Genomic DNA, 22,309 nt, shown 5'->3' on the forward strand with positions numbered 1-22,309 from the left:
AGATTAATGAAAGTCTTTAGGATAAACAATAAACGTGCCTCTTGAAAACAGATACGGTACGATTTTACTCTGTCAACAGCCTGTAATATTAATTCAGTAATAACTAGCTAGTTTTGTTAGTAACATCAACAGTAATGGAGTGTTGAATAATGAAGGGTTTCTCGAATTTTACTGTAAATTAATTAAATATAAGGAAATTGAGAACTTGTAATCCAAATATTATATTGTAAAACAGAAAATAGTTAGCAGACGACAACCTGTATCGGAAGATTAGTAAACACACCATACAGCAAAACGTAATAAAAAACAATATATATATAACGTCATTTCAATCCTGATATATCTCCCATAATGTAGCACGTTGCAAATATGGTGTTTTGAGGTTAGGAATATGTAAGATCGTAAAAAGTATATTGTGATCAAAATGTTCGCTATACTTGTATATGTCTCTATTCGTGGATGACCAGCAGAGACAATCCACAGAATACGTCAGGTAATAAATAGTAAGAAAAACTGCCAACAGAGAATAGTAAATAATGTAGATACCGGAAGCGGATAAATGCTGTTTTGACTGTTGCTGAAGTAAGACTGAGTCAGTAATGAGTCTAGTACAATGTATTGTCATAACTTAATTAAATTTAATAATTTTATTTGAACTAATGAAATATGGTATTGTTTTAATAATTAGTAATTTATTATGCAACGGTATACATGAAATACAATGACATTACAGATTACTAATACAATATTAATTACATTATAACAGCATGCATTATCATTTACTGTAGTTTTACTTATTCTTATTAACAATAAACCAAACCAACAGTGTACAATTGTTATAGTCAACACAAATAATTTTTATTTACTTTGAATTAGACTGATGAGATTGTTTTACTTATGATCAGTTCAATAACATGCTTTCTTATAAACAGGATAAAAGTTATCAAAATAATAGAATCCCAGCCATGATTACCAACTAGGTACTGGGGAAACTACAGTCAGGGGAAACCTATTCTTTCACTATTTGTTTGCTTCTGAATATGAGAATTCTACAGGAAAACTTTATCAAAACAAAAGGAGGTACTTTGGTATTATCTATCCGGGGGCCATAATTTTTCACTGAAGACCTACAAAAACTACATTATTAGAAAGAACAGACTTCATTTCACTTACTGTACTGTAAAAATTGCTTGTTATTATGTTGATCAGTTCTTGTTTTCTGCTTACTGAAATGAAGTAATGTCGGCTATTCTGCCCCTATCTACTATTTGTTATAGGCCATACATACATATTAAAAATTAAAGGTCAAAATTTATGAGCACTAATGTGATTCTGAGCTTGAATTTAGCTAGCAGCAGCATATCTCGAGAGATGTTTTTCTTTTGCCCAATATGATCTGACGCTGGAACAGCTGGACGATCTGGGACATGATTTGAGGTTGGGAAAGTACCGATTATAAATGCCCCTGGCCATCAATGCAGGCTTGTATGGCGCCATCCCGCACTTCTGGTGATAAAAGAAAAACATCCCACAAGAAATATATTTTTATTAAGATATAATTATCAATTTTATATATTTTGATTAAGTTAATGTAATGAAAAGTAACTAAAACCATTTTAAAAATCTTTTTATTGACATACACGTGTTTCGGTTTTAACCATCATCAGTGTACATTAACCTCTAAATAAATAATAAACAATTAGATATACACATGTGGACCTTTTAAACATATGTTAAATTTAAATGACACAGTTGTAATGTTTTTATTAGTAATCTGTATTTAATATTTCAAATTTTTTCAAAAATTGGATTTTTCTTATTTTTTAGATTACTATTTAAAATGTTATTAGGATCTTTATTATAATTTAGATAAATATGTAATTCTTCTTTTGTGTTTAATTTCTCTCCTTTCCTTTCAATATCTAAAATTTCCATGTTCTTTTCAGTATTTGTGTGAAGAAAAAGTCTACAGATTCAAGTTTTGACGATTTTGGATTTCATTGGTTGAGGTAAAACTATAACTATGTTAGGACATTTATTTTAGGTATTAATTCAACGTCGAGTTATATATATATATATATATATATATGTATATATATATATATAAATATTGAGAAACAAAACAATAAAATCACTTCTGGTCGGAAAATACCGAGGAAAAGCTCTACTGATTTAGATTTTGAGGATTTTGGATTTCACTGGTTGAGTCATTGAGATAAAAGTGGTACTTAGAATTATGTTAGAACATTGATTTTAGGCATCAATTGAATGCCGACTAATACCTATATAATTATCGAAGAAAAATTGAAAAAATCACTTCCGGTCGGATAATACACAGGAAAAACTCAACTGATAAGAAGTTCCGACTACTTTGGATTTCACTGACTAAGGTATTATTTCATTTTCCTTAATATATTCCGATCGGAAGTGATTATTTTAGTTTTTTTTCTCGATAATTATATATTTATTAATCGGCGTTGGATTAATATCTAAAATCAATGTCCTAACATAATTATAAGTACCACTTTACCTCAACCACTCAACCAGTGAAATCCAAAATCGTCAAAACTTGAATCTGTAGAGAGCATTTCTTCGGTATTTACCGACCAAAAGTGATTTTTTTTCTCGATAACTATATATAGAGTCGAGTACATTTTAATGATAACAAAAGTCGTCCTAACTCAATAAAAAATACCACGTTTACCTCAATAACTGAAGTTCAAAGTAGTTGAAGTTCTAATCATTAGAGTTTTTCAAGTGTATTTTATTTCCGACCGAAATTGATTTTTTTTCCGATAATTATATACTCGTCTACAGTGTAATGATACAAAAAAATCGTTTGTTGAATTTCTGGCTACGCTACTGCCTTTGCACCTCCCTTGCTTTAATTTTGTGCCCTCAAAGACCAAGGCTTTTGCAAAAACCAATCAGATTTAAGGGCTCTTGTTCTCTAATGTTCTGGGGCTGAGGAGATATGTTCCCAGGTATCTTTTCCAAGTCTCTACGATGGCAGGACAATCTAAGAAATGTGCTCCGCTGACTCCTCCTCCTCTCCACAGAGTCTACATTCGTTACTCTGACTAAGCCCTATCTTCATAAGGTGCTTCCTCAGAGGGCCATGTCCTGTCAACATTCCTAACATCAGTGTTATATCCTCCTTATTCTGGTCTAGGAGAGCTGTCCACCCTTTAGCGTAACGAGAGATAAACAATTTGGATAGTCTTAATCCTGAGGCTCTACTCCAATTATTGTGTCTTATCCTCTTTTCCTAATCTTTAACCAGAGCTTTAATGTTGGAGAAGGCTATCTCACAACCTGGCTCAGGCTCCACCAATGTGGATTCTGCTCCCTTTTTGGCGAGGATGTTCGCTTTTTCATTCCCATGAATACCTTCATGACCCGGTACCCAACCGAGTGTTACTCTGTTATTCATTGCCAGCTCTGCTAGGGCATTCCTGCAATTGATTGATAATCTGTCCATTTCTTTTTATTGTGTCTTCAGTTGTGTTCATGAAAAAAACCATTGAGGCAGTCTGCCATCTTTGTCGGGTCTGAGGTAGAGGTATCTTGAAGGTCTAATTCGATGGGTAGGTTGGGCTGTTCTTTTTACTTCCTTTCAGAGTTTATAACCCTTTAGTCTTATTGTCAGCTTCAGCTATAATGTGTTTTGCAGCTTGCTGTCTCAATTGTCGTAATCTTAGGACATATTCTTTTTTATTTGTGATGCATTTCTTTTATGCTCTTCTCTACCTGAGGCATTGTATTGGTTTTGAGCCTTAACTAGCATTTCTTTTAGGTGAATTGTTAAGGGGTCATTTAGTACTGGTTTATTTGGTCTCTGAGTCATTCTCGATCTGACTAAAGGGCAGGTTTCATTGAGTGTGTGAGTTAGCATTTGAAGAAACTTGTTATAGGTGTCATTTATCTCAATGGAACTGTACACGTCTGCCCAGTCATGTAGGCCAGATTCAGATTCAGATTCAGAAATTCTTTATTCATAAAACAAATGCACAGAATGTACAATGAATAGAGTCACATCAAGAAAATTATAGTTAATAAAAAAATTATCTAACATCAACTTATAAAATATTAACCAACATAAGCATTAGTACTAGGATTACTATTATAATTTTTAAGTGTATTTTATGTACAGTTGCTGGAATAAACATTCATTCATAATAAGTTATGGTAATAAATAGTTATCTTATACATATAAACAGACACATACATACATAAATACATATACACAGACACATACATACATAAATACATATACACAGACACATACATACGTAAATACATATAGACATGTTGAGCAAAACCAGTCAATTAGCCCTTTCAAAAAATTCTTGGAATGAATATATAGGTTTATTTAGTAGATATTCTTTGTTTAGTTTTGAAATTATTAGTGTTGTAGTTAGTTTTCAACTCAATCGATAAATGATTTAGAAACTTTTTTCCCCATGTACGAGGTTTTCTTTTTATAAAATTCCAAGTGATGAGAATCATTAGATATATTGAACCGTGTATTATACTTATATTTTCCTTCTGTTAAGGCAAGATTGCAGAAATGTATAACGTAATTTATAGTTTCAAATATGTATAGATTGTAGACAGTAAATATTTGGAGTTCCCTAAAAATATGCTTAACTGAATCTCTTCTCTTTAATCTCTTTATAATTCTAATAGCGTGCTTTTGTTTAACTAGAATTTTGTATAAATTATGTGATGTGGTAGCTCCATAAATAGCTATACCGTAAGCAATGTGGGAATTTATAAGAGCATAATAAACTGATTTTAAAGGTTCTACACTGCAAACCTTAGCCAATCGTCTCAGTGCATATAGACCACTGGACATTTTATTTAAAACTTAGTCCACATGTTCATTCCAACTTAAGTTTTTATCTATAATCAATCCTAAAAATTATGTGCTGTAAGCATTTAACAATTTTTCTTCCTCAATGAAAATATTGGGTTGAACCCTGTTTAGAGCTTGTTTTGTGGAAAAAGGGATAAAATTTTATTTGTTTGAGCTTAATAAAAGGATTTTACTTATCAAGAAGTCTTTTATTATTGAGAGACCTATAAAAGCGGACATCTCAACACTTTCAACACTTTTTCCTGAGATAACCACATTTGTGTCATCAGCATATAAACAGACTGCAGAGCTTTCTCCAACCAATAAAGGCAACTGATTTATATAACAAAGAAAAAGAAGTGGACCTAATATTGATCCTTGTGGGACTCCATGCTTTACTGTTCATAGTTTTGAATTGAATTTGTTTTTAAAACAATACCGAGTACTGTTTGAAACATGCTCTATTTCATCATATTGCATCCTATTTTGAAGGTAAGAACTAAACCACGCAAGTTCCTTTCCCATAACACCCAACATTTTAAGAGTACTTATTAATTTACAATGTGACACACTGTCAAATGCTCTGGTCAAGTCCAGAAATACTCCAATCACGTGTTCTCCCTCATCCACTGAATTGATTATTGAATCAATAAACTCGATACCTGCGGTAATTGTAGATCGCCCAGATCGAAAACCGTGCTGTTGACTGTTTAAGAAATTGTTAGATTCCAGATAATTTAAAAGTTGGTTATAAACAACTTTTTCATATATTTTTGATAAAACTGGGAGGAGAGACACTGGCCTATAACAGGCAGGATCATTTGGATCTCCCTTTTAAAAAATAGGAATTACTTTAGCTATTTTGAGCTTATCTGGAAAAATTCCTGATATCAAAGAAGAATTAACCAAGAATTAACCAAATGTATTAAGGGTTTTAATATTAGTGGACAAGACTGCTTTAGAACAATAATTGAAATTTCATCAAATTCTGACAAATATTTGTTTTCAAATTATGAAATTATGCTTTTTAAGTCAACTTCATTTACTGGTTTAAATTTAAAAGTAGTTGAAATTTGGTTTGAGTGCTGAAATTCAATATTGCTTTCATGGTTTGTGGAGGAAATGCTTGGAAGTATTAAGCTATCAACTGCTTCAACAACAAAATTATTAAAAATATTAGCAACCAAGGTTGGGTCTGTCCATATTTTACTGTCCACTGCAAGTGATGTGTTTGATATTGAAAGCTTCTGTTTACCGACTTCATAATTAATTAAATTCCAAGTAGTTAAAAGGTAGCTTAGGTAGTATTTTTAAAGTAGCTTTAGAAATTTTACTATCATAATAACTCTTCTTTTGCAAGGCAATAGACTGGTTCAACTCTTTTTTCATATTTTTAATGGTTGATTTAATATTATTATTTTTAGTAATTCTAAATTCATGCTCTAATTTAACTATTTCTTTTCTCCTACATTTTAGCTCTTCAGATGCCCATTTATTACTTTCCATTAATTGTTTAGAGATAAATACTTTAGGAAAGTTTACATCAAAGTAGTAACAAAACAAAGTGCTAAAAACATCATATTTACGAATTACAGATGCCTGGAAAACTTCACACCAATTTAACTGAGACAATTGTCTTAAAAACACATTATAATTATTAGCTGTGAATTTTCTAGTTAATTTTCTTAAAACAAGATTCTTTTGATTTGTTTTAAGAATCCAAAAATTCCAAAATTTTCCAGCAACTGTGCATCATGATCAGACAATTGAGTTATAATTCCATATGTATTTAAATACTCTTGTTTTATATTAGTTATGAAGTTATCTATTGCTGTTTGTGACTTATTTGAAGATCTTGTTGGAAAATCTACAGTGTAAATCATATTATAAACCCTAAGAATATTAACAAACGGTTTATATATGGAACTATCCACATTTGGAACATTTATATTTAGATCACCAGTTATAATTACATTTTCATACTTGTTATTTAATATCTCCAATAATAACTCAAACTTAGCCGAAAAGGAGTCCTCATAACAATGTTTAGGGCTCCTGTAAACACAAGCAAGTGTGAATGATTAATTATCTATTCTAATCTCCGAAACACAACATTCAAATTCTTTTTCAATTAATAATGACTGGATTGCCAGTAAAGTGACCCTTTTTGAAGTCAAATTTCTGTGTACCAGAATGACAACACTACCTCCAGTGCTTAAGCATCTTGCAAAATGAGAGGATTTAAAGTAGTTTGGTATATTTAAAAGAATTAATTCAGCATCTGACATATTATGTTCCGTAAGTGCTATGATATCAGGTTTAATTTCGTCTATATTGCACTGAAGTATATCAAGTCGTGATTTCAGTCTTAGGTGGTTTCTAATATTCATATGTCTGCGTTCCGTGGTTTTAGATGTGCGAGGTGGTACACAATTCCTCTATTATTGGGCATAGCTGGCCTGTGTGGTCTGAAATCCCAGTATTTATTATCTGAACATGTAGGTCTTCTGGCTGAAGGTTGGTGCAGACACAATCTATAGAGTTTCTGGAAGTTTGTGTAATTCTGGTAGGCGGTAAGTCAAGTCTCACCATATTATGACTTTTTAGGATGTCTTCCATATGACTGTAGTCGTTCTTTTTATCCAGACAGTCTATGTTTATGTCAGCCATGAGGATGGTGTTATGTGTCCCTGTTTGTATTTTTTCTAGGGTCTGTGCTATGACTTCAAGGCTTTGAGCCAGATTGCCTTGATTTCTATATACTCCTATAATGTAGGTGTCAGTTTTTCCTTGTTTAATTCTTATTACCGCTACTTCACACAAGTTCAATACACAGATCGTAAACACTGATTGCTTCAATGTGACTCCGAAGTGCTTCTTTTGTGTATAAGGCTACACCTCCTTTTAGAAAAATATTTCTGCTGTATTCTGTAACTAGGTAATAAATTAGTCTTGTGTTTTCCAAAACTCCTTTCCTTTGACCATGTTCAGTTACGATTAGTATATCAGGGGTTGTAGTGTCAAGGAGTGCATTCATTTGCTCGATTTTGTTAGAAATCCTATCAGTGTTGTGGTGTAGTATGGAAAGCATTTTATTACTTAAGTATGTATTGTTGTGGGCATGAATACTATTGTTCTGTAACGCTTTGATTTGGGATGTGTTTTGTCTAAAAAATTATTTTGTTTCAATGTTGATGTTTTTCCTTGGTCAGACTTGGTCCTTAAGTCTGTCCAGAGGAAGAGAAGGCTTTAGGTTGTTGCAGTAGTTGGTCCTGTTTTTTAGTTGGTTCTTGCAGAAGTCTATGTGCTTTTCGAAAAACTTCGTAACTTTCATTTTGTGACCTTTTAAAACTGTTTAGTGGTGGAGTGCTGCCAAAAGTTTGTCTGCATTTTCTAGTGTCGTTCCCTACCAGGTTGTTATTCTTATTTATAGAGTCATGTTCAGTACCTTTTAAAATTGTCTTTGTATTAGTTGGTGCCGTATCAGAGACTGGCAGCTGCTCTCTCTGTTGGGCTCTGTCACAGGTTTTTGTTAAATTTTTGTTTTTGTATTACTGAATTCTCGCACTTCATATCATATTCTTTCTACTTTTGAAAGGCTACATTTCTGTCTTCTTCGCTTTTGCTGATTATGTATTTTTCATTAGTTTTTATGAAGTCTATTCATAGTTTTCCTATGTCTGTGCTTTATATCTTCTGGTTTTTTTGCTTGATTTGTTTAAAGAACCATGGCATGTCTAGTACTGTTTTAAGTATATTATTGAATATTTAGTATTTCTCTTCTACTGTAGGTGATATCGGTAGTACTTTTTTTCCCAGGAATTCAATACACAAAAGATAGGTTTGAGAGCCGATTAAGGTTAAAATGCCTTTTAGTCATGCAAGTAGGCTTTTTTGATTTTACAATTTATTTTGAGCTTGCAGACCTGTTCAGTGTGATCTGAGAGAGACGTATGAACAACGCTAATGTTAATTTTGTCCAAGTTCAAATTGGTGCATACTACAGTACATATATTGAAGTAGCAGTGGTTGAGGTTGAAACAGAAGAAGAATCCTTGTGATTTTTAAAGTGGCAAGCATTTCAATTACTGCATTGTTTTCTCTCTCGATTTTGTCAAGCTATAAACATTTAGGTCACGTAGAATACAGGTTACACAGTTGTTGTTTGGCATCTCCTCCAGTGCACAAATCATCTGCGCGAAAGCATCTTCAAGTGAGGCAGAGGGAGGTCTATAAACACCAAGCACATATAAGGTTTCCTTCTTGCCTATACAGATTTTTATACCTGCCATTTCACGTACAAGCTTTCAATACTGCGCATTTCTGAGAGGATACTACCAACTTCATTAGCGAGGTTGACTTGGTTGAATATAGCTGTGCACCCTTTGACATGGTTTTCCTTGTATTAAGCAGCAATTAGAACTTAGTTGTTTTAATGAACATTATTCAATATTGTCATTTGTTTTGTGGTTTGTGGAAGAAAATCCCATTCCGGGTGAACAATTTCTCATGATTTACCGAATACGGGGCACAGATCCGAGGTATTAGCCAGAGCTGAAATGTCTGAGTTAATTTCAAACTCCGTTGATTTTAACCAACTGTAAAGAGCAGTCTGACCCTGCTGTTTTAAGTGGGTTGCATTGGCGATGAATGAAAAAGGCATAATTGTAAAGATTATATGTATGAATGTGTATTGTAGTATGAATAACTGAAATTTTAGGAGATCCTTATGAATTGACTTTTGCCGTAAAATGTACTATTGTCACAGCAATAAAAAATATTTGATTTGAGTTTGATTCAAATTCAAATTTTCAAATATTTAGCGGCAAGATCAGTAAATGGAAATACAATCGTCCATTGTAAGCGCCTAATTACATGTAAGATTAAAATTATTAATTAAGAAAAAGATAAGTCAACTTTACATTAGACTAAATTTAAATTATTTAATTATAACAGGTAGCTAAAAAAAGTCCATAATTTATAAGTGGTATTAACAAACATTAAATTTAAACGTTGTAGTTTGGGTTGGAGGCTAGACTTGCCACTTCCGGTACTGTCAACCCCATCCATCACTACGAGTGTTAATTCTTCCCTTTCTTTATTTGGTCATTATATTATAGGAACAATTTCTCTCACTCTTCTTGTGAAAGTATTGAATAAGCTTTACAATTAGTGATCTAACGTTACAAATTGTGTACAGATATTAATATCTAAATTCTATTTGTGATAAATGGTAACTTTCGAAAAATATTCAAAACTGGTGTGTTTGAATAACACGTGCTTATGATTTGTACGTGAATAAATATAATATAAACTAATTGCGGATAACTTTAAAAACCCCAAAGTATATATTGATGGTGGTGAGTATGCTAGAATATCGAGACTGTGCTAGGTCTTTATAGATTGACACACACTAAACACACACGTCCATGACCACCTACAAAATACCACATGGCTAGTTTTTTAAACTACATATTATTATGTTAACGAATTTGGTCAGTTAAATTTAACCCACACATCTGAATATCTTCCCATGTTACATGTAACGTGTGATGATTTATAACATTGACAAACCTGGCCTATATCAGAACTTATTTCACAAGAACATGTGTGGTTGCTATTCTTATAACCCATATCCAGACTTTCTACATATGACAACCAACCTTGGGGGATATTAAATGAACAAGACGATCTACATCCGACACATCCATGTTTGAGCTTCGACACATGGAGTTACCAATGGGAGGCAAATAATTAATTCGACACATCTGAATAACGACATACGGCGACAAACAGTGTCTATTAAATAGACTCCGACATCCTGAAATTCAATCAATAGTTAAAATAAATTATTTGGTAAAGATAATTAAGACAAGTTAATTCAACTAAGGTACGGAAATTATTTGAAGATTTGTTTATAAATATTTTATGGATATCTCATCCTGCTACATTTCTGTTTCAGGTTGGACTGACAAACAGTGAGCAAATTTCAATCTTTTGTTGTTGAATGTCATTTCATCAACCTACTTGTCATCTGTAAAACCCCTGGACATGATGGCTTTGTAATTCTTCCAAGAATAAATTTACACCCTTGTAATGGAGTCTACATTTGCTGTGTCCATGCAAGATCTACCTACAGAAATAATTGAAATAATCGCAAGTTATTTATCCAGTGACGATCTTGATGCCTGTTTCAGAGTCTGTAGAGGTTGGAAGAGTGTTTTCAACTTAAACAGGATTTGGAGAAAATACTGTGTTTATCCTGAAAAATATTTCAAAGCATCAGGATCTACTTTAGGGTCTAGAGGCAACAAAGACTATGAAGAGGTATGTTTTTGGAAGAAAAGTTATGATCGTCAAAAGTTGCTTTGGGATAACTGGAGTAAGGGACGATTTACAAAGAAAAAGACTGATATGTGTCTGTCAATGTTAAGTTATTTAGTTTATTTTGTTGATAACTTTGGAAATTATTGGTTACTATATTCCAATTATGATGATGGTATATCAGTTTGGAAAATAGATGAAATCCCAGACTTTCATTGTAAACTTGACGAAAAAGATCAGTTTGGTATAGTGCCTATTAAGAATAAACTTTTAACACACATTTCAGATTATATACAGATTTTTGAGTTTAAACCTCCAGAAAATGAGCTCGTGCTTCAGTATAGGTTCAAATTCAATGAAGACACTATCTTACCTAAAGATAATGTGTTTATAAATGAGTATGTTAGCAGTCAACGATTCATTATTGTTGATAATTTCTTAATCGGTTACTGTGAAAGTATCACAGATCTCCTGCACACTTATGTTCACATTTGGGACTGTGATTCAGGTGAAAAAGTAGCAACACAAAGTATTTTTCAGCACTCATTTGTTGATTACATGTCATCATCAACTGGCATTGTCATCACTACAGACTTCGAAGGTAGTTTATTGCTGTTTGATAGTGACTCCAGACGATTTCTGGTCAGTACGACTTCTCATCGATATAAATTGTGTGAAATAAGTTTGTTTAGTTTGGATGAGATGAAGTTTGTCAATGTGGTGGCTCGCATAGAGAGTGGTGATATTTGGTGTATCATGAAGGGGGATACGGTTGCCATCTATCACTCCGTGTGTTCATATAATAGATTGTCTCAATTATCTGTATACAATACCAATGGCAAGTTCTTAGCTAAGTTGGACATCGCACACGCCTATAATCATTATATATATCGTGAGTTTTGGTTAACACTCTCCAGGGTCATCCTCAAAGTTAGGAATACAATTTATGTACTTGATATAACTGATTTGGAGAACATACGTGCTAGAAGCTTCGATACCAACACAAATACATTAACTCTTGGGTACGTTGAGCCGAAGTTTCTATTGTTGTATGATATGCTTGACCCTTTCGATTTTTCTCAGAAGGAATGTGCGTTAGTAAGTATCTGGGACGTTGATTCGGGCTCAAAACTCTGGAACCTGGGGCATTTAGATAAAATTGACTCATGTAGGTTTCTGTTTAGTGAATCAGTGTATCCAAATAAAGTAATTGTACATTTTACAGGCGAGAAGGAAGTAAGTTTGTTAGATTTTGAATGTGAATAATAGTCTTGACCAATAAATTTGTGTAAACTCACTATAGTGTGATGTTATTGTATTGAATGTAGTTGATGATAGTGAGTCTGTATACACATGTGTCTACATAGAGACATGGTCTCATTTAAATCTCCAATGAAAATGTGATAGTAAAGCTAGTCAGAATTCATAACTGCATAAGATCTTTAAGAACTGTCCAACATTAAAATCAAATTGGTTCATTGAGTAAAAGTCAGACAGCAAACTATGTTGGGAACATCACATAGATCAATTGTGTAAAAAGTGATCTAGCATAGTCCATCTCTTTGTACATTGAAACATTGTATAGCTATGGATAAGCTTCTAGCCTCCTATTAAGCATTTCTCCACTTACACCTAAGTTACTGTATAACTCTATGGGGGAATAGTAGTGGTGCAGTAAAAGTATTGAAATGGGAATGAACAATTTTTCAAAAAGAGAGACCTGTGTTCCAATTTTTAGAGAACTAAAAAATAATGACTATTTCTAATATGTACACATTCTACTTAAGTGTAAAGGAACAACTTGAAAATTTTATAACTAGACAGGATATTCATGATCATCCTACTAGAAAAAGCATTTGTTAAAACTCTTACGAGTTAAATTTACCGAAACAAAATGCAGTAATCTTTTTATGAAAATGAAATTGTTTAATAAGTTACCATTACACTCTAGGTCAGTATCTTTAGTCCAATTTAACCCTTTCGGTGCTGGCCATTTTTTCTGAATTTTTTCTAGAAGTGCTAAAATTTTTTATATGATCTATCCCAAAAGTGCTAGGGTAAAAATGGCAATTTTGCATGCTTTTACTTAAAAAATCATATTTTACTTATTATACAAGAAAATAACTTGAAATTTGATTTGTTTTGTGTAATATAGTACTGCCTACCTAAAAAAATATTTAGCCAAATTTTAAAAATAATTATATACATGTATATATACATAAATCTTATGCTCATATATTTTTTCTGATTTTGAGCCTGTAAAAAATACAAAAAATAAAAAATATTAATATCAAATGCATTGTTTCCTAAAAGTATACTTTATGATAAATAGGTCCTGAAAACTTCATATAAATTAGATTATTTTTACAATAGTTATAAAAAAAAATATAATTTTATTACCTGATCGTTTTCAAGTCTGGTGGCTAAAAGGAGTGGCTACTTGCTGTCTGGCACAAAACACACTGTCTTATAAAAACTAAATAGCACTAATTATTGTATATTTTAAAACATATTTACACTATGTACAGTTGGTTTTCATTTTTTTATTTGCAAACATGCTTTACAAGGCACTCTGCATGTACCCCAGCCCCACAACGCACACACACGGTTCGGGATCTTCGGACTTTTCTTTCTGGGTGGTTGGTTCCAGAGCAGCACTTGCAAACTTTTTCCTTCTTTTCAGGAAGTTTCCTCAGTCCAAAACCATTCTGTGGGCCATCTCCCCCACCCACAATGTTTGCAGGGACACATTTTGTTACAAGATATTCGTTTGAAAGATCTTCAATTATGTCCATCATGTAGTCAGCCCTTTCCATTCTTCCATGGGTAGTGTTCAATTTATACAATATGTATGAATTTAGTATCATACGCCAATAACATTAAACAATACTTTTTTCACGTGTTTCATTGACCTCCGTTCATCCAAGTAGACATAATAATAAAAATATTACGCTAAACAGCGTTACGAAAGAAAAAAAAACGGAACAACGATATATCGTGTCTTAGCACTTTTCGGGAATAAGTCGAGAAACGATATATCGTGCCTTAGCACTCTTAAGGAAATAGTCGATAAACGATATATCGTTCCATAGCACTGAAAGGGTTAAAACAGTTTTAAAGTACTGGTTAAAAGTTAATATATTTTATTGTGTGCATGAATTCTTTAATTGTGATAATACAATATTAATTATTTTAATTTTGTCTCTCAATGTATTTATCAGTTCTGCTATTGTTGAGTATTAAAATTTTATCCATGTTAAATATGTTAATAGTTATTTAGTTATTATTGTATGTATATATATATATATATATATATATATATATATATATATATATATATATATATATATATATATATATATATATATGTAGGTTGTTTGGTTATTGCTGTTATTAATTACATAGATCTACATATTTACCGGTAGGCTGGATTGAGTAGGTAAAATCTGAATTTTTTAAATTTTAGTTTTAGTTTAGAATATTTTAGTAACTTGAAAAAGGCTATTGGGTTGTTGAATGTGTTAATGACCAATAAAGATCTGGAATCTTGAGGATGGGATAGAAATATGTTATCAACAGTTACAAAGAGGGTGGCCTTGTGGTTTTCTAGAAAAGAAAAGCTTTGAGAGAGATTTGGAAACAACCAGATTGAATATATGAATAATAATAGTTGAATAATGCATACAGGTTTCTCCACACATTCCTAATAAACGGAATTGAATACAGTGTGCATAAAATATGGAATATACGTGACCGAATTATCTGTTAATGCTTTATTATTTGTCTGTAAAAAGCTACTTTTGTTTAACCAGTTTTAGTTCTGGTGGCCATCTTTGATCTGCTGCCTTTAATGTAAGTTTAATATTTCATACACGAATGGGATTATGTGATGTATAATTTAATATTCTTTCTTTATCCTGAGTTCAATGGTAAAAATCATGTTTTGATATTTGAATTCGTTGCAAAATTATTAGGAAAAGTACAACTTTATATATTGTAATTTTATTGTCTAGTTGAGTTATATTGTTTCTGCAGCATGACAATTATCATATCATGTGCTATGAAGTATCAAAATGGGAAAAAATTAACTCCAAGCCGAACGACTCTTAGTTATGAAAACAATGATGCATAAAAATATTTATTGCAACTAGTGGTGTACTGGTAAAGAAACTCGCTTATAATTTTCTCATATCACAAAACTATATTTTTTATCTCGGGGAAAAGTTACCTGATCCCAAAAGTTGCTTGATTATTCAAAGTTGTCTTTGCCATAGTGCATCAGCTGTTATTTTAATTACATACAATTAAACCAATTCAAAATTATCTGTAATACTTTAATTCACATTGTACTTTATTTTCCAACATTCTTTTTACATGTTAAGTGTATTGAAATGAAATTTTGTAAAACTTGGTTTTAATTTTAAGTTTTGATGTAGCTACATACTAAGTAAAGGTGCACAATTTCTTGCACTAGAATCATTTGTTATTATTGTTCACAAGAGTTTGAAAATAATTTATTAACACATTCGGTGCGGCTGGCACTTGACACTCTTATAAACAACAATATGTTGCAAACAGTGCATATTAAGAAGAGGTTTGAGCACATCATTTCTTTGTGCTATAAAGAACATAACCACCCCCTTGTTTGTAGCTGGATAAAGATTGTCTAATTTCCAATACAATCTGATTTTAATTATATTGCAGTATTTGTAAAGACAAACCTCTTGGTGAAAGAGAATTTGTATTTCTTGCAGATTTCTCTATTTTTCCCCTTTTACCTGTCCAAAAACAGCTTTCAACATCTCTAGGTACAAACAAGTGATTGGCTCCTCCGTAGACTAATGGTTATGGTCTCGGCTCTCTAACCGAGAGATCACAGGTTCAAATCCCGGGGAGGTCCAATCATGTACTTTGACAATAAAAACCAGTGCACAACGAAGCCAGCATAGCCAAGACGCTGAGGCTTAAATGAGATTTAAAAAAAAGTGATGGGCAGACCCTTGAGTAACAAAAGGGTCAGATATAGTATTATAAAAATTGCATCCCTTCCTTGAGCTACCAACAGGTACCATGGAGTACGGAAATTATGTTAATTATAATTAACTAAATAAATTGTTATCTCCATGAAAAATAAATAAGATTATTCTAAATGCGACATAAACATAATATTTTAAAGTGAGAGCGTGGGGGTTAGCGAGGGTTTGTTATCCTTTATGAGCCACAGTTGTCGGACAGAGGATAATAACAGAGATTGTTACATCGCTTAGTTATATTAAAAATATTCTCAGCATCCTCTTTATGTGAATTTTAAAATATCTGAATTCTAATCTATACTCTGTGTATTTTCACTTACCATACGTTTTCTTAACAATATATTCAATTTATTATTTTTATCTTGTTATATTCCTAAATTTTAAATTTTTATTATATCTTCCAAAAATTATTTCTTTTTGCCTCCTTCAATACCTTAAGGTATACACTTGATAATAAGTTACGCTGGAATGTACATGTTTAGGTAATCTGTAATAAATTGGTAATATTTATTAATAGAATTGAAATGATGTGTCAGCAAGGATATGCTAACGACAGCCTGTTTTGGTTTTTTCTACCCACATTTATTAATATAATTAGTAGTAATGCAAAAAAAGCATTAAGAGTAAGAGTTATCAAAGGTGAGCTGATAGTAGAGCTTGTATCTTCTATCCCTATTCAAAGAACGTCAACTTAAGACCATGCTGAAATTTAAAAAAAAATTGAAAAGTATAATTCTTGACACAATATTCATAACAATAATACTGGAAAAAAGTAAATTGGATAATTGTAAATTTTAGATCAGAAAAAACTAGTAACATTCATTTATCTGGAAATTAATTTGTTCAATAAATTACGAAATTTTGAATGGTCAGTTAATTTTGTTAAATTTAAAAATTTCTTTATTATTTGGTTAAAACTATAAAAAAAATTATTCACTTGATGAGTAATTGTCTTGAGACACTAACTTAGTGTTGTACGAATTTAGACCACTGTTAATATTTTTAGCTTATATTATAGCATTATTATATATTATATTATTGTTTTATATATATTCACTGTTTATATTTAGTTTTTTAATTATTGTTATTATATATAGTGTATTCAATATTGTGCATTGTTATTAAGTTCAATTTTTTATTGTTTTGAATGTTTAGCAATATTATTTTAATTATATTGTTATATTTATTTATATTAGCAATAAAAGGCAATGTCCTTTTCTGTTGTATTTTTGAGACATGACACCATATAAATACTATGATATATTAAGGATTTAGACTAGTCAATTGCATTTATATAAATGTCTAAAAATAAATGACGAATCTTAAAAAATGTATAACCATTATTATTTATTAGTGTTATTCTGTAGCCTAATAAAAGTGAATTCAGTGAATTTAAAACTACTTATTTTGTAAAATTATGAATTCTTAGTATGTACTGAAAAATAAACATCATGATTGTTATTATTGTCTTTCACTTCACCCTCTTAACATCAACACTAGAGGGAGTTAGGCTGTATCTATAGAGACTTGGAAATCCAGTGAATTTTTAAACATTGACTGCAGAAGCCTGGAGAGAACGATTAGTATACCCGCAGTGTAGATGTTAATTTGTAGTATAAGAATCATAACAGTACAAGGTGCTGATAAAAAGTGCTACAGTCACACACAGGATTTGAATGTGTGCTATTACTGTCTCAAATTTGAATTCGGACGTATTAGACTCTGCCACTATCGGATTCCCGTAAAAACAGCATGCCCCCCATAATGTAGATCTAAAACCCCAAGCAGAGGGGACTGATGACAATGAAGACGAAATAGAATTACTTGCTATAACCATAACGAATACTTCTCTAACATAATAGACAATATCTTTGTCAAACGCAGACAAATGAATACTATTCCATTACTGGCAACAATACTTCTTTCCACGATACTAGAGGAAATACAAAATTCAATAAAATCTAATCATTCAGCTAGTCTGGATGAAATATCTTGTGATTTGAAAATTTTGTGGGGTCCGGACCCTCCTTGCTGGCTACGACCTTGTATTAGGTTACTCACAAACCAGTAACAGTGGAGTTATCTGGAAGGTGTGGGAAGGACAGGGAATAAAATATCAGATAGAAATAGATAATAATAAATCAATTATATATATATTTATTTATTAAATCAGAAACAGATTTTTCTTAACCAATGAAAACAAACCTAACTTCAATTCAATTGTTCGTTCTCAGTAATCATTCATTATAAGTAGTCTATTAATCTAAATTACATTATGAGTTAGTACAGTGAAATTTAAATAACCAATTTATAATTAGTTATTTCAAAGTAGTCTAACAGACTAAATATTAAATTGTAATGACTTAAATAGCTCACACATGCAGATTTAGTCTGACCCAGGTTTTTTTAACAACTTCAAAAAATCAGTTCAGTAACAGTATGATCCTAATACCGAGCGTGGTCGATTGGAAACATGTTACCACGGTACAGGTTATTGGACGTAATATCAACTAACCACGTTATTTTGGTAATAGGTTACCGATTTCCTACCTCTACTTAGAAGTGAACTTTTTGTTAAAGAAACCTTAAGCTTTACCAACTAGTAGTGTTTTGTGATTTATTTCCTTAACACATACAGCATAAGTAAATGAGACTATATACTGTACATGTGTGTGTGTGTATTACCTCAACAAATCTTTAACGATTTTATATTTTTATTTTCTCCCTAGAGTGTGTCCAGGTTATGTACTACTTGTATTTACAAAATAATTTAGGATCAGCAAGAAGTAAAGATACTTGTAAATGTACCGGTACAACTACAATTTCTCTTAACGCTAGCGTAGACGGGCAAAAAAAGTTACGTTTCAGGACGGGCTGGGTCTGACAGACCCAAATAAAAACAATGAAAAAAAATATGTTTAAACCAGTTTATTAATACAGATGTATTTTTACATTAAAATACAGGCATGACTGTATTAGTATTGGTTAGTTTTAATGTCGTAATTAAATGAAGAGCTTTTATTAAAAAATAGCTAATTAGATCTTACGAATTGACTTAAAATATTAAATGTTTTCAAAAACACGTTATCCTTACCATGATGTGTATATAAAATTAAACTATACATATTTTTGAAATAAGAAAGGCCTAAATAATAAAATAAAAATGTAAAATCTTTCTGAAATAAAACCGATTTCTTATTATATAGGCGTAAAAATTCTATTTTTGCAAATGTACACTTCCGTATACAGAAAAGCAAAATGAAGACAAGTACTGTTCTTACTCTACAAATAGATATTTACACAATAAAACTTATCATTTTATCAGTATAACTAACTTAAAAAGGGGGGAAAATACTAAATTACGTTCACACTCATAGATACAAGCTGTAGGTATTGGTTGTGTCCTTATCTTAGATCTACCCAACGCAATCCCGGCACAGCAGTTCCGCGTGAGACAAGCACAGCCACGCTTTACACTGCTTACAAAAATACTTGGTTTTGCTGTCTTTGCACAGAGAGCACCTGCCTCGTTTTCCTGGTTCAGGGTTTTCTTTTGCAGGAATAGGAGTTCGCGAAAATTTTGCAGCTAAGGCTCGAATGTCCCTAGGTAAGTTGCCTTGTTGTGCCCGAAGTGAAATGTAAGGTTGTAAGAGTGACCGTCCTAAGTCCTTGATAAAGTTACGTCTCACAATGTTGTTTTGATCCCATTTTAGGACCACATAGGCGTTCAATGCTGCTATGTTCATAAAGAAATAAAATAAACATAGTGGCCAACGTCGTATACCTCTTGGAACTGTATACTCAGCACACATAGCATCTACAACATCTACACCACTTTTGGTGGAATTGTAGTATGTTATTATCGAAGGTTTTTTCTGGTCACCAGTAGTTGGATCTATTTCATTGCTGTGGTGCATCGTTGACAACATCATGACACATTTGTTACGTTTTGGTACGTAAGAGACCAAGGTCATATGGTCTTGAAATCCGAAAATGCTGGAGTATTGTTCTCTTCCCCTTTTTTCCACAAAGTATGGGGGTATCAGGGGTTTGTTTTTTTTAAAGTCCCAACAATTGTTAGTTTTTGGTTTTTCAGAAGCTCATTGGCAGACTCATACGAGGTGAACCAGTTGTCTACGGTAACGTTCCGATTACTTCCCTCGATAGGTCCAACCATCCTATCAACAACATCCTTGATTTTGTTACTTACTGCACCTATGCCCCTAGGCCATCCGGTTGTTTTGCACAATACACCTCCAGATTTTTTACGTAGTAAGTTTTCGAGCATGCCAGCGTAAATACCTTTACACCATATTTTTTTGGCTTACTTGGAATATACATCCTAAATTTACAGCCTCCCCTGAAAGGAACAAGAGACTCGTCTAGTGTTCCACATTCCGAAATTGAATAATATTTTCTGCAGTTCAAAACGAACATATCACACAATTCTCTGAGTTGAGCTAAATTGTCTTGGCTTTTTCTGAACCCCCTTGTTTCAATATTGTCAAAGCGAATACATCGTCAGGAACCTAAATCGTCTCAAGGACATTCCCGCCCTGAATATTTCCACTCCGGTTCCATCAGTACTCCAAAACTCTTCAATGCTCATTTTACTTCCATGTAAAACCCCACTAATGTACAAAATCCCAAAGTAAGCTTTTATTTCTTCAGTTGTAGTAAGTCTTGCTACATTTGGATCATGAACATAATTTTCTTTTACAGTATTTATAAATATATTTGTTGACCCTACAACCAAATCAATTAGTGGTTCGTTGAAAAAACAAAGACCATGCTTCGATGGGATTTTGTACTGTCATTGCCTCTCGTATGCTTCCCGGTAAATGAAGAGTAACAATATTGTGTGCTCTTGTTCTCACATTTTGATTGGGTGGATTTTTTAGCCATTATATTTTTTATCTTTCCCCATAAATTTGGGTTCCCTTCGTCGTCGTACTGGATCAGAATTACGCGCTGTAGAAGGACCTGGTAAATTTATATTGATATCTCTACTTTCTTCACATACCTGATCGTCAGTATTGTCTTCTCTTTGCTGTCCAGCTTCGTTGTCACTTCCTCTTCATGTTGTCCTGCTTCACAAACTTCATCCAAATCGAACTCACTTTCTGTATTATGGTCACTGTATATTTCAAAGTTTGGATCAGCGTCATCAGATTCACTCTCACTGTCTCGTAACAATAGTCTGTCAATTTCACTGCTTCTGTCATTATGTCTATGAGCCATATTTATTTAAATGGTCTAAAACTTAATTACAATAAAAAAATCGTATATAAACACTTTTCCTATGTAAAATTGCCGATGAAATAAAATAAGAACAATTCGAAATATATGTAAAAACGTGATGCCAACGGACGGGCTGGGCCTACCAGCCCCAAAACGTAACTAATCACTTACTACGCAAAGACTGAGACGTGGGAAACAAAAACAATTACGGCATAGCACTCTGTGGAGTGTTTTGGAAAGCTACACGGAATCTCGCCACCGTGAGTCACTTTGACCTTGAAGCTCTGAACAAAACAAAACCGCCTGGGTCTCACAGACCCATCCCGTCTACTCTGGGGTTAAAAATGTATTCCTTAAAAAATTATTAAATATCTGGTTCACTTGATATGTTAAGAAGTATGCGCTCAGACTTTTTTAATTGTTATAGCGCAATTGCTCAATGTTTGAAGCCCAGTTTGAAGGACCAGTTGCCCAGCAAACAAAGATAAGCAAACAAATACTTAAAACAACAAACTATTTTAGTAGACTCTACAGAACTCTACTATTTTGTATTTGTAGTATTTATCTTCATATTATAAAAACTAATATAGATTTGTACAGAAACTAGATAAGGGTTCAGTAAGAAACTACCTATTCTTTCGATGGCATCTATGGCAAGTTTCGCGTCGGCATTTGAAAACGTAGTTTTGTAATTATAATTGAGTAATATAAATCATATTTTGAAACAATAAATGAATATCATAATCACATGATAAAGAGTTGCTGTTATTATTGGATTATCTGTAAACATTAGATATTCTTTTTATATTATACTGTATGAAAGAAAACAATTGAAATGAAACCTTCATGTCTA

At 32.3% G+C, this 22,309-nt stretch overlaps 1 protein-coding gene across 1 annotated transcript; it reads left to right on the forward strand.

The window, feature by feature from the left end:
* Positions 1-31: 31 nt before the first annotated feature.
* Positions 32-12,482, forward strand: LOC124357886. Its single transcript, XM_046809975.1, has 2 exons — positions 32-493; positions 10,821-12,482. The coding sequence occupies exon 2, from the start codon at positions 10,955-10,957 to the stop codon at positions 12,446-12,448; it is 1,494 nt and encodes a 497-aa protein (XP_046665931.1). The 5' UTR covers positions 32-493; positions 10,821-10,954; the 3' UTR covers positions 12,449-12,482.
* The last annotated feature ends 9,827 nt before the right edge of the window (positions 12,483-22,309 follow it).

The sequence above is a fragment of the Homalodisca vitripennis genome, chromosome 3, assembly GCF_021130785.1.
Source record: "Homalodisca vitripennis isolate AUS2020 chromosome 3, UT_GWSS_2.1, whole genome shotgun sequence".
In the NCBI taxonomy this organism is placed as follows: domain Eukaryota; kingdom Metazoa; phylum Arthropoda; class Insecta; order Hemiptera; family Cicadellidae; genus Homalodisca; species Homalodisca vitripennis.